Source organism: Mirounga angustirostris, unplaced genomic scaffold (genome assembly GCF_029215605.1).
Source record: "Mirounga angustirostris isolate CCGP_5_RB_7025 unplaced genomic scaffold, mMirAng1.0.hap1 SCAF_16, whole genome shotgun sequence".
Lineage (NCBI taxonomy): Eukaryota > Metazoa > Chordata > Mammalia > Carnivora > Phocidae > Mirounga > Mirounga angustirostris.
The window spans coordinates 45,453,218-45,466,582 of NW_026991724.1; the positions used below are offsets into that span (position 1 = coordinate 45,453,218).

The window sequence follows — 13,365 nt, forward strand, 5'->3', positions numbered from 1 at the left end:
ACCCTCCATGGAGCTTTTCACTCAAAATATGTCACACTTGCACTCTCATACAATCACACCCTCCATGGAGCTTTTCACTCAAAATATGTCACACTTGCAATCACACTTAAGGTCATACATAGCCAGAATCCCCTCTGGACAAACCTATGCACATCCCCAGCTATGACCTAGAATGCCAGTTCATCTCCTACATATACCAGGCCAGGCCTGCTTCTAATACACCCAGGCCTCTCCTTCTGCACTCCAAACTGTTTGAAACCAGACTCACCCCCACACAAAAGCATAAATCATGCATCTGTGCACTCCTAGGATGAGCAAGTGCTCTCCAAAGTCTCTGGCACAAGCTGGGTGACCCCCATTTAGGTCAGGCTGGGCACTGAGATGTTTCACAACAACCTCCCCCTCTCCAAGTAAGTTCGCTGTTTTTTTTTTTTCTCCCCCAAATAAATACAGCTTTTATTGTATCTTTAAAATATCACAAATACATCTGAAAAATCATCTGACATCTTGCTGTTTTTGTAGCTGGACAACTTAGATCTTATTCATCAGCCTGCTGAACTGTTCCTTTTTCAGAAACAGATACCATCCAAAAATATTTTGATATCCTTGTTTTTAACTGTTGTAGCTTGCTGAATCAAAGCAACAGTGCATCCCTTCAGAGTGATGTTGACTTTTCTGCAATGGCGACAGTGTGATTGCTGAGAATGGTCTTCATTCCCACAGTAGATGTGGCAGAAAGCATCTCAGTTCCACTGTTTTGGGACTCATAGCCTGGACATTTTCCAGAAGGCTATGCTGCTGCAACTAAACATTTCATGGAATATGTTCTTCTGAGCTTGAATAGGCAAGTTGCTGAAACCTATGAAGCATTTCACTTCAGGCTGGGTGGGAGTTCTTTGCTTCAGGCTCAGTCTTGTGGCAGAGAGGGACTGACGACCCAGCTCTGGTTGTCCCCTTATTCTTGGAGCACTGGACTACACTTCACGGAGGCCTTAGAGGTTCCATGCTTTCCACTGGAACTCAGCCATCTGCCGACCTGAGGAGCCTTTAGTGGAGCTCTGGAGGCATGATGTTCTGCTAGGCAAGGCCCAGGGCTGCCCAAAATGTGGGATCTCAGTGCCGGAGCAGACAGGGCTTAGGCCTGTGTGGGTAGAGGCGGCAGAACAAGGCAGTGGAAAGATCCTGTATGCAAGACTTTTATTTTTTTTTTAAAGATTTATTTATTTGACAGAGAGAGCGAGACAGCGAGAGAGGGAACACAAGCAGGGAGAGTAGGAGAAGAAGCAGGCTTCCCGCAGAGCAGGGAGCCGGATGCGGGGCTCAATCCCAGGACCCTGTGACCATGACCTGAGCCGAAGGCAGACACTTAACGACTGAGCCATCCAGGCGCCCCTATGCAAGACTTTTAAATCCACCTGTAACATCTGTCTCTTAAAAGCAGCATTTATACCATTTACACTTAATGTAGCTACTGAAATATTTTGATTTAAATATGCCATTTTATATTTCACTCTGTGTTGCATGTTTCCTTTTTCTCTCCTTTATGTTGGATTTTTAAAATTATTATTATTCCAATTTTTCCCTTTACTAGTTGGTAAGTTCTTTTAGTCACTGCTCCAGGAATTGTCATACTTACCAAAATACAAGGTTTTCAATACTCTTATTCTCCTCTCAAGTAACGCATTTAATTACATTTGTCCCCTTAGACTTAAAATACAAGATCAATAACCGCATATCTCTGTACGTATATAATTACTGAATTTAAATGACACCCTTACCCAAATTACAACAGTACAATTTTGTTTGGTTAGTGTTCATTTACATTTACTCATAACCCTGATACAAGTGGTGCTCAGAAAAAAGTTAGGTCTTGTCAAAGAAAAGCAAAGCAGGATGCTACTTACAGGTGGTAAAGAAAGATTTTATTCATTAATAACTACCATAGTAGGGAAGAAAGTCCAGTGTAAGTAGCTCAAATTTCCTGAAACAAAAGGCAGGAGACCTTTTTTTTCCCCAAGATTTTATTTAAATTCCAGTTAGTTAACATACAGTGTAATATGTTTCAGATGTAGAATTTAGTGATTCATCACTGACAACACCCAGTGCTCATCACAAGTGCCCTTCTTAATACACATCACCTATTTAACTCATCCCAACACCCACCTTCCCTTCAGTAACCTTCAGTTTGTTCTCTATAGTTAAGAGTCTGTTTCCTGATTTGCGTCTCCTTTTCCCCCCATGTTCATCTGTTTTGTTTCTTAAATTCCACATGAGTGAAATGATATGGTATTTGTCTTTCTCTGACTGACTTACTTCCCTTAGCATAATACTCTAGCTCCATCCGCGTCATTGCAAACAGCAAGACTTCATTCGTTATGGCTGAATAATATTCCATTATATACACACACACATATGTAAACCACATTTTCTTCTTTGAAAGATTTTATTTATTTGAGAGAGAGAGAGAGCATGAGCAGGGGGAGGGGCAGAGGGAGAGGCAGAAGCAGACTCTCCACTAAGCAGGGAGCCCGGGGCGGGGCTCGATCCCAGGTCCCCAGGATCACAACCCAAGCCGAAGGCAGACACCCAACTGACTGAGCCACCCAGGTGCCCCTATATATATAAGCCACATCTTCTTTATCCATTCATCAGTCGATGGACACGTGGGCTATTTCTATAATTTGGCTATTGTTGATAATGCTGTTACAAACATCAGGTGCATGTATTTCTTCAAATCAGCATTTTTGTATCCCTTGGGTAAATACCTAATAGTGCAATTGCTGGATCATAGGGTAATTCTATTTTTAACTTTCTGAGGAATCTCCATACTGTTTTCCAGAGCGGCTGCACCAGTTTGCATTCCCACCAACAGTGTAAGAGGGTTCCCCTTTCTCCACATTTTGCCAACACCTGTTGTTGATTTTAGCCATTCTGACTGGTGTCAGGTGATACCTCATTGTAGTTTTGATTTGTATTTCCTTGATGATGAATGATGTTGAGCCTCTTTTCATGTGTCTGTTAAGGGCAAGAGACTTTTTAAATGTTGCTAAAAAAGACACTGTGGGTTTTAAGTTGGTCCCTGTGACTAGGCCACCTGGGTTTGCTAATTTGCAACCTTATCCAGAGGAGAAACAAGTTTTTTTTTTTTTTACTGCCACTGACAAGACCTTGAAACAGGTAGAGTGATCTACCTCTAGGTGCTCAGCTGCCTCAATGTTGACACTTTGCTAAGGGCAAAAGGCAATCTTAGTCCAGTGCCTCAGGATCCAGTAAATCTTATTTAACATATAAAAATTCCTTTGGAAACTTCCTTTATCTCTACCCCCAAGATATATGTTGGCAATCATCTCTCAAGCATATGGCTCACTGACATACATCTGAAGGGTCTCATGACTAAGGTTTTATTAGACAATAATAAATGACCTTTTCCTAACAATAGCCAGCCTCCTCAAGGTTCTGGAAACCTTGCTTCCAAAATTCCTTAGAGACTTATGCTATCCCTGACCCCCTCCCAACTTGAAAGTATATAATCAGTCACTCCTCATAACCCCAGTGCAGCTCTTTCTGCCCATGGGTGCCTATGCTTTAATAAAACCACCTTTTTACACCAAAGATATCTCAAGAATTCTTTCTTGGCCATCAGCTCCAAACCCCAACATTTCCTACATCAATAAATAACCTAGAACTACATGTAACAACATGCAACTGGTGAATCACACAAACAATGTTGGGCAAGAGAAGTCAGATACAAGAATATATACTGTGTAATTCCATTGATATAAATTAAAAGATTGCCAGGGCACCTGGGTGGCTCAGTCTGTTAAGCGTCTGCCTTCGGCTCAGGTCATGATCCCAGGGTCCTGGGATCGAGCCCCACATCGGGCTCCTTGCTTCGCGGGAAGCCTGCTTCTCCCTCTCCCACTCACCCTGTTTGTGTTCCTGCTCTCGCTATCTCTGTCAAATAAATAAATAAAATAAAATAAAATAATAAAAAGATTGCCAAATCAATCTTTGCTCTTAGAAATTTGGATAGTGATCATTCTTGGAGAATGAGAAAGAAAACAGAAGAGAGCATGAAGACATACTTTGGGATGCTGGTAATGTCCTGTTTCTTGATCTGGATACTAGTTAAATAAATGGATGTGTTCAGTTTCTGAAAATCCATCCAGCAGTACTTAGGCTATATGTGCTCTTAGGTATGTATATTACACATCAAAGAAGTTACTATTACAAAATCAGAAGGGCTTCTGCTTTTTTGCTCCAAAATGGAAAAAGTTTGTAAGTGATCACTACTGTCCTCAAAGCAAGAAAAAAAGCTAATAAGCAAACTGAAAATTAATAATTCTTTTTATTGCCCTCAGAGAATTGAGGTCACAGGGCAAACAAATGGTCTGAGAACTGGAGAGAGAATCACAGATAACCTGAAGGAGAAGCTGCTAGAGTCAGGGACTGGTAGGAATTGATGAACTGCTGGAAACTGAGTGGGGACCAGCTTGAGAGTTAAAAACTCCTACAGGCCCCCACTTTCTTGAGTTTGACCTCTAAGAACATCACCACTTTCTCAGAATAAAGATAAGAAGAAATTCTCCTCATGCTTCTAGCAGGGGGAGGGGAAAATAACCATTTTGAAATATTTTAGATAGTCTGTTGTCCACCTGCCCTCAAGGGAAACTAATTTACCAGAGAATAACCAATGTGGAGGAAGGGAAATACCCAGCCCCCTCTAGCCCTCCTGTGTCACCTACCTGGTTGAGGGAGGAAAGGACCTGAGAAGAACTTGTGCAGGTCACAGCTCAGGGTCTCAGGCAAACTGAGAGACTAGGACCTAAAATTCTTCCCCACCCCTACACTTCCTCTATATCAACAGGATTCTTGTATAAAAACAGGGTTAGAGCTGAAAAAAGAAAAGCCCGCGATCATATCAATTGATCAGAAAATTATTTAACAAAACTCAACAGCCTTTCATCATAAAAACATTAAACAACAAAATCCTTGCTAGTTATTTTGTGGATATCGACAGAATGATACTAAAGTTTGTATGGAGAGGCAAAAGACGAGAATACCCAACACAATATTGAAGGAGAACTAAATCGGGGGTCTGACAAATAATTATCCAGTCAAATCTTAATATTTATATAACATTTCTCTCTTCGATTATGCTTGGAAAAGCTATTCCTATACCAATATTACCAAACATATACAAGAGTATCACCAGATCACTTTTACATTTAATTACTCAGTCAGCGTTGAATATATCCTAATGTAAAATATTAAATTAATATTACTTTCCTCCTACTCACCATTATTAAATGTAGCTAACACGGTGTCTTGAGAAAACCAGCCCATTCTTGGCAGTACCAAAAGTTACTTTCCTGTATGGTATCACCAGGCTGCAGCTACCTCAGGGAACACTGCACCAGAGTCCCCGCCATGGTCCAGGGGCCGCACCAGTGACCCTACCTTGCGGCTCTGCACCCACAGGCCTGAGGTTTCGGCTGCCGCCCTTCCGGACTGCCCTTCCCTGCCTTCTAGCCTGATCTGGACCACCAGGACGCGCGCACCGCGCCCTCTGTTTCCCCTCCAGCGTTACCAGTCCTCGCGTGCCGCACTCCTCAGAGCGACAACTCTCGGGGTGCCCGTGCAGGGACGTCCCGGCGACCAACTCGTGCTCTAGCGAGGCTTCTGGAATGCGGGCTCCTTTTCCCACAAGCCACCGCGGCCACGGACATTCAGGTTCGAACTACATTTCCCAGAGGGCAGCGGTCACAGCGGATGTTTGGCTTCCCTTCCATTTTCGCGCGGTTCTCGCGCTGCGCACGGTCAGTTGAACCCATCTCAGGATGTAAGCGGCGGGGGGTGCGGACAGGCTGGACTCCGAGGGACAACCAAGTTAATCCGGGGTGGGGGAGGAAGTCTTTAAAGCGTGGAAGCCGGTAGTAGGGGCGGCCGGTTGTTACCGTGATCTCAGGCCTGCGGTTCAAGCACCATAGAGGAGGGTGGTGTGTGTCTATAGGGACAGGTGGGGGGGGGGCGGTGGCGCGCGCGCGGCGAGATGTGCCCCCGTTACAGTGGGTACGCTTGTGGAGTGAGGGTGAGACAGGTGCGTAGCTGTGCGCGTGTGATGTGCATTTGGTTGCGTGTCTTTTACCTGTGCGGCGATTGTTGTGGCTCTGTTGTGTCATGGTCCCATGGCTCTAGGTTCCCTGCTGCTTCCTTCATCTTCTCTCCTCACAGCTACTTGAGGCTGCCACCGGGGAACGGTCGTAAGAACGAAGTTCGAGCTTGGGAACGCCTTGGAAATTCTTTACTTGGGAGCTCTGAGGGGCAGCCACGTGTCTCAGAACCATGGCGTTCCCAGAGATCTGACCGCAGGAATTTGCTGTAAACCTTGCACAGATTACACGCTGTCCCACTTCCGTCTGTTTGTGTGTGTGTGAGCAGGGCAGGGGTGGACCTAGAGAATGTTGTACAACGAAATCATTCTGTACTCCAAGGAAAACCTGGCGTCCTATGTATGACTCCCTACCTGGTCCTGCCATTCCCCCAAAGAAGGACCCTGATGAGGAGGAAAGAATTGTTATATCCAAAAAAATCAGTGTTTGGGCTAGTTTTTCTTTCATAAAATTACTGGTTTTAGGGCATGCTTTCCTTTGTCAGAAATGTCCTAATTGTGATCTGGTTTCTTCCCCGTGGATGTTGGGTACTACTGAGGTAAACCTCGTTAACATTCTCATGTTCATTTGGTTATCAATACATCCTCCTGTGTATTCTGTTATTGTAGACCAAAAAGATTCAGAGTTTTTGGTCTAGAATCTAGGACAATTTTCCTGTTTTTTTTTTTTTTTTTTAAAGATTTTATTTATTTACTTGAGACAGAGAGAATGAGAGAGAGAGAGCACATGAGAGGGAGGAGGGTCAGAGGGAGAAGCAGACTCCCTGCCGAGCAGGGAGCCCGATGCGGGACTCGATCCCGGGACTCCAGGATCATGACCTGAGCCGAAGGCAGTCGCTTAACCGACTGAGCCACCCAGGCGCCCAATTTTCCTGTTTTTGATGATGTGAAAAATTAATGTTCAGGGTTATGGAAATGTTTAATGATGAACCCATATGGTTGACTATTATGCAGCTGATAAGATTATGTTTATACAGGGGTATCTGGGTGGCTCAGTCGGTTAAGCGTCCCACTCTTGGTTTTGGCTCATTATCTGGGGGTGGTAAGATGGAGCCCCTAGTACAGCTCCCGACTCAGGGGGGAGTCAGTTTGGGATTCTTTTCTTCTCCCTCTGGCCCTCCCCCATTCATGCACATGCTCTTTCTCTCTAAAATAAATCTTTAAAAAAAAAAGATTATGTTTATAGAGTTAGACTTAAGAAGAAAATGTACACTCTATAATGTTAAGCAATATTCATATTTATCAACAGTAATACCCTGGAAAATTTTAAATTAAATATGAATCCCACTTAAGAAGGTATTACTGTGAGAAGTTTTCCAAGGAGTGCATCATAAATATTTTAACTGTTTATTGAGGAAGGGTAGTGGTGTAGCTACATTTATCAAGCATCTATTGTCTATCAAACACTCTTCTACCTTTATTACATTCTATGATGCAATCTGCAAGTGCCACTTACCTGTATTGTGTTCATTTTCAGTAGAATCTTAGTAATGAAAGTGTTGGGGAGATATAACCAAAGGATATCCAAGGACTAGGTGTAATTTGTTTCCCTTGTAATAATTGCCCATGTCATGCGTAGAGTTCAGGTTTCATAAATACAAGAATGAACAACCTGTTCCTGTTTTTTCTCTATGATTTTTTAAAAAGATTTTATTTATTTATTGAGAGAGTGCGTGCACGAGCATGAGTGAGGTAGGGGATGGGCAGAGGGCAAGGGAGAGAGAATCTCAAGCAGACTCCGAACTGAGGGCAGAGCCCTACCCAGGGCTTGATCTCACGACTTGAGATCACGACCTGAGCTGAAATCAAGACTCGGTTGCTCAACTGACTGAGCTGCTCTCTGTGACATTTTAACATTAGTCATATGTTGAAATGTCTTTGAAATATTTTGAAATACCTTATATTCTGGTGATGGCATTAATGAAGGCTTGTTGTAAAACATGCAGTATCCTAAGGAACTTCTGATAAAGAAATATAAACTACTCTCATTCCCATCACCCAGAGTTATGCTATTAATATTTTTTCCATTTAGTATATATGTATTGTTTTGTTTTGAAGAGTATGATCACATTAAGTGTAAGAGTCAAACCATAAAGAAATAAGAATCTGAGTTTACAAAAAGAGTCCATGAGTTTTATTATTTTTTTAAAAAAAGATTTTATTTATTTATTTGACAGAGAGAGAGAGCACAAGCAGGAGGAGTGGCAGGCAGAGGCAGAGGGAGAAGCAGGCTCCCGGCAGAGCAGGGAGCCCAACGTGGGACTCGATCCCAGGACCCTGGGATCATGACCTGAGCCAAAGGCAGTGGCTTAACCAACTGAGCCAACCAGGCGCCCAGTCCATGAGTTTTATTATATGTGCATGTGAGTGGAAGAGAGAAGTGACAATTTCTGGTTTGAAAAACTTTCCAGATACTTACATCTTTTAGATAATAGAAATAACCATTAAATTAATTACCAGGGCAGCGAGTATCAAACAGACGGTATTTCAGAGTTAGATTTTCTTTAGAGATTTTTTTTTATTTTTAAGAAATCCCCAACATGGGGCTCAAACTCACAACCCTGAGATCAAGAATTACATGCTTGGGGTCCCTGGGTGGCTCAGTTAAGCATCGGACTATTGATTTCAGCTCAGGTCATGATCTCAGGGTCGTGAGATTGAGCTCTCTGTAGGGCTCTGCGTTGAGCATGGAGTCTGCTTGGGATTCGCTCTCTCTCTCTCTTCGCCCCTCCCCCTGTTCCTGCTCTCTCTTCTCTCTCCTCTGTCTCTCTAAAAAAAAAAAAAAAAGTCCCATTCTCTACCAACTGAGCCAGCCAGGCACCCCCAGGGTTAAATTTTTAAAAAGAGATTTAAGATTGGTTTTACAAAATTTTGCAATAATAACTGATTTTTTAGGTGTCTTCCAAAAAACATTTCCAAGTATGGATTGTACTAAGAGAAAAGAACTAATAATTTTACTTATTCACATTTCTTTCTTTCACAGATTAAAGGTATTGAGCCTCTCATTAATGTTCTCGCTTTATGAGACACCTGATCAGATCAGATTCATTGAGCAAATTATGATTCAAAAAAGTGTCTTTTTTTGCTGCTGCAGTTAGGGGAAAGGCAAATTTCTTTCCTAGATACTCTTAATATTTTATTCAGAAGAAATGCATTCTTGGGGTGCCTGGGTGGCTCAGTTGGTTGGGCGACTGCCTTTGGCTCAGGTCATGATCCCAGAGTCCTGGGATCGAGTCCCGTGTCAGGCTCCCAGCTCAGCGGGGAGTCTGCTTCCCTCTCTGACACTCTCGCCTCTCATGCTCTCTCTCACTCTCTCTCTCTCAAATAAATAAATAAAATCTTTAAAAAAAAAATGCATTCTCAAGCCAAGGTCCTCAATTTTTTTGTGCGTGTTATAAGAGTAGAGCTGAGAAGCACAACTTTACTCTAGAAAGGAGATTTTAGAATTGCTTCTTTTGTAATCAATTAGAGAACATGAAATGTTCTTCAGTAAAATAGCTAACATTAATATAGTATTATAGCATACTCTTAAGTTTTTATAGATTATCTTTCTCTAAAATATTAATATTTAGTAGGTGAACTTCATACTCTGGATTTTACTGATGAAAAACCAAGGTAATCAAATCTCAGGGCCTCTAAGAACATTTCCACATTTAGAAAATCTGAATACAGATTTCGTCTTAAATTCAACAGAATGCCTGGGCGCCTGGGTAGCTCAGCCATTAAGGTCTGCCTTCGACCCAGGTCATGATCCCAGGGCCCTGGGATCGAGCCCCACATCGGGCTCCCTGCTCAGTGGGATTCCTGCTTCTCCCTCTCCCACTCCCCCTGCTTGTGTTCCCTCTCTCGCTGTCTCTCTTTCTGTCAAATAAATAAATAAAATCTTAAAAAAAAAATTCAACAGGATGCCATTCCTACGTTATGTATACTTATTAGCCCGGACCAGTATCATGATTAATAATGGTCTATATGCCATCATATAGTAGAACTGAATTAATTAACCTGTTACCTACTGGTAGATTTTTGTGTAGATATTTAATTAATATAAATTCCTAGGTGTAGAATTTGGGATAAAACAATCAGACTCTTACTAAGTGCTTATGATATGCCTAATCATGCAATCTTAGTATTTGGGTTGATAAAAAAGACTCAAATGACATGGTTGTTACTTTTATGTTTCTTTTAGTAAGTAAGGTAAACACTGAATGGGAATAAATGCATCAGAGGCCACTAGGGAGATTCAGATAATGCGACTTGTGATTTTATAAGGGAGTGATGTTATTCTTTTTTTTTTTTTTTAAAGATTTTATTTATTTATTTGAGACAGAGAGAATGAGAGACAGAGAGCGTGAGAGGGAGGAGGGTCAGAGGGAGAAGCAGACTCCCCGCCGAGCAGGGAGCCCGATGCGGGACTCGATCCCGGGACTCCAGGATCATGACCTGAGCCGAAGGCAGTCGCCTAACCAACTGAGCCACCCAGGCGCCCAGGAGTGATGTTATTCTGACAGTAGCTACCACTGTCACCTTACTGTCAAATTATGCTGACCTAAAAAAGCACTGTGATGGTAAGGAATTTAGGTATAAATTTTTACCTTTTTTTTTTTTTTTTAAGATTTTATTTATTTATTTGAGACAGAGAGAATGAGAGACAGAGAGCATGAGAGGAAGGAGGGTCAGAGGGAGAAGCAGACTCCCTGCCGAGCAGGGAGCCCGATGCGGGACTCGATCCCGGGACCCTGGGATCATGACCTGAGCTGAAGGCAGTCGCTTAACCAACTGAGCCACCCAGGCGCCCCAAATTTTTACCTTTTTTATTAATATAATTCTTTACTATAAAATATATCTTTTTAAAGTATATAATTTAGTAGTTTTTAATATAGTCACAGGGTTGTATAACCAGTACCACTATTAATGCACCACTATTAATTATGTGTAAGTACTGCATTTGTTTTTTTACGTGGTAAATTATACATAACAAAATTTCACAGTTTAACCTTTTTTTAGAGGGGGGAATGGGGAGAGAGAATCTTAAGCAGGCTCCACGCCCAGTGGAGCCTGATGTGGGGCTTCATCTCACAACCCTGAGATTGTGACCTGAGCTGAAATCAAGAGTCAGACACTTAGCCAACTGAGCCACCCAGGTGCCCCAACATTTAATCATTTTTAAGTGTACAGTTAACTAGCATTAAGTATATTCACATTGTTCTGCAACCATCACCACCAGTCATCTTCAGAACTTCTTCATCTTCCCCAACTGAAACTCTACCCATTAAACACTTGTCATCCCCCTTCTACCCTCCACCCCAGTCCCTGGCATCCACTTTCTGTCTCTATGAATTTGATTATTCTAAGAATCTCATATAAGAGGAATCATACAATATTTGTCCTTTTGTGACTAGCTTATTTCACTTAGCATGATGTCTTCAAGATTCATCCACGTTGTTGGGGCGCCTGGGTGGCTCAGATGGTTAAGCGTCTGCCTTCAGCTCAGGTCATGATCCCAGGGTCCTGGGATCGAGCCCCACATCGGGCTCCTGGCTTAGCAGGGAGTCTGCTTCTCCCTCTCCCTCTGCCTCTCCCACTGCTCATGCTCTCTCTCTCTCTCTATCTCTGTGTCTCAAATGAATAAATAAAATCTTTAGGAAAAAAAAAAGATTCATCCACGTTGTAACTTGTATAAAATAACCCTGATTTTTGTGGCTGCATAATATTCCCTTGCGTGCATATACCACATTTTATTTATCCGTTTATGGACATTTGGGTTTCTTCCCATTTTTTGTCTGTTATAAATACAAACACTTGTATACAAGTTGTTTTGGATTTTTTTTTTTTTTGAGTGAAGGTGTATTTTCTTTTCTTTTTTTTTTTTTTTAAAGATTTTATTTATTCATTTGAAACAGAGAGATACAGAGAGAGAGCGAGAGCATGAGCAGGGGAGAGGCAGAGGGCAAGGGAGAAGCAGGCTCCCCGCCGAGTCAGGAGCCAGACGTGGGGCTCGATCCCGGGACCCCGGGATCATGACCTGAGCCGAAGGCAGATGCTTAACAATCTGAGCCACCCAGGTGCCCCTGAAGGTGTATTTTCTATTCTTGGGTATATATGTAGGGGTGGAGTTGCTGGATCACATGGTAACTCCTACATTACCTGTTTTATTCTCATGATGTTGATGTAAGGTTAACTAATAGAATAATTCAGCAGCTTTCTGGAGGATGTGACTAACAGGGTGGGAAATAGATCTGTGAAGAAAACTCAACATCAATATATGTAAGACTGTTCTCAGAGACTTTACCCATCTTTTAGGCAGTAATCCAGTGGTGAGCATACATAAAAATCAGAGAGTGTTGTATTACTGGTAGCTGAAGAAAACAAGAACAATTTAGCAAAACAATCCAAATTTAATGTACTTCTCCAAGACCAAGTAAATACTTTTTAAAAGAATGAACTTTGCGCATTTTGGAAAACAACTTCCACTTAAAACATAACAAAGGTTCATATGCATATACATTTTAATTTAAGATATGGCCATTGAATCAGTAACTTCATATACTGAAATTCTCATCAAGATCAAAAGAAAAATATGTGCCATACATACAGAGGAATATTATACAGCCATTCAAAAGAAGATTTTGCCATTTGCAACAACATGGGTGGATGTTACCCTAAATGAAATAAGTTAGAGAAAGACAAGTAGCAATACTGTATGATCACACTTATATGAGGAATCTAATCCTCCACCCCCTCAAAAAAAAAAACAAAACCTGAACTCAGATACAGAGAAAAGTTTGGTGGTTGCCAGAGGTGGAGGGTGGGTAAAATGCATGAAGGTGGGCAAAAAGTTGAAGCTTTTAGTTTTAAATGAGTCATGGGTATGTAATGCCCAGCATGGTGACTATAGTTAATAATACTGTTATAATAATAATACTGTATTGTATATTTGAAAGTTGCTAAGAAAGTAGATCTTCAGAGTTCTCATCACAAGAAAAAAATGTAACTATATATGATGATGGATATTAACTAAACTGTGGTGATCATTTTGCAATATATACAAATACCGAATCATGCTATACCTGAAACTAATATAATGTTGTATGTCAATTATATCTCAAAGAAATATGTAAGTTTTGGGCGCCTGGGTGGCTCAGTTGGTTAAGCGACTGCCTTCGGCTCAGGTCATGATCCTGGAGTCCCGGGAT

At 41.8% G+C, this 13,365-nt stretch overlaps 1 protein-coding gene across 15 annotated transcripts in view; it reads left to right on the forward strand.

Moving 5' to 3' along the window:
• The first annotated feature begins 5,610 nt into the window (after window positions 1-5,610).
• Window positions 5,611-13,365, forward strand: part of LOC123855587 (zinc finger protein 573) — a 67,348-nt gene continuing 59,593 nt past the window's right edge. For 4 of the 15 annotated variants that reach the window (XM_064581312.1, XM_064581317.1, XM_064581321.1 and 1 more), the window contains exon 1: window positions 6,916-8,535. Coding sequence is in view for 4 of the 15 variants with exons in the window: in XM_054511566.2 (XP_054367541.2) it covers window positions 5,688-5,819 (132 nt within the window). In the remaining 11 variants the exon portion in view is untranslated. Of the gene's footprint in view, window positions 5,901-6,007; window positions 6,101-6,915; window positions 8,536-10,469; window positions 10,738-13,365 lie in introns of those variants that run through there. The other 11 variants (XM_054511566.2, XM_064581308.1, XM_064581311.1 and 8 more) reach the window with 9 other exon arrangements.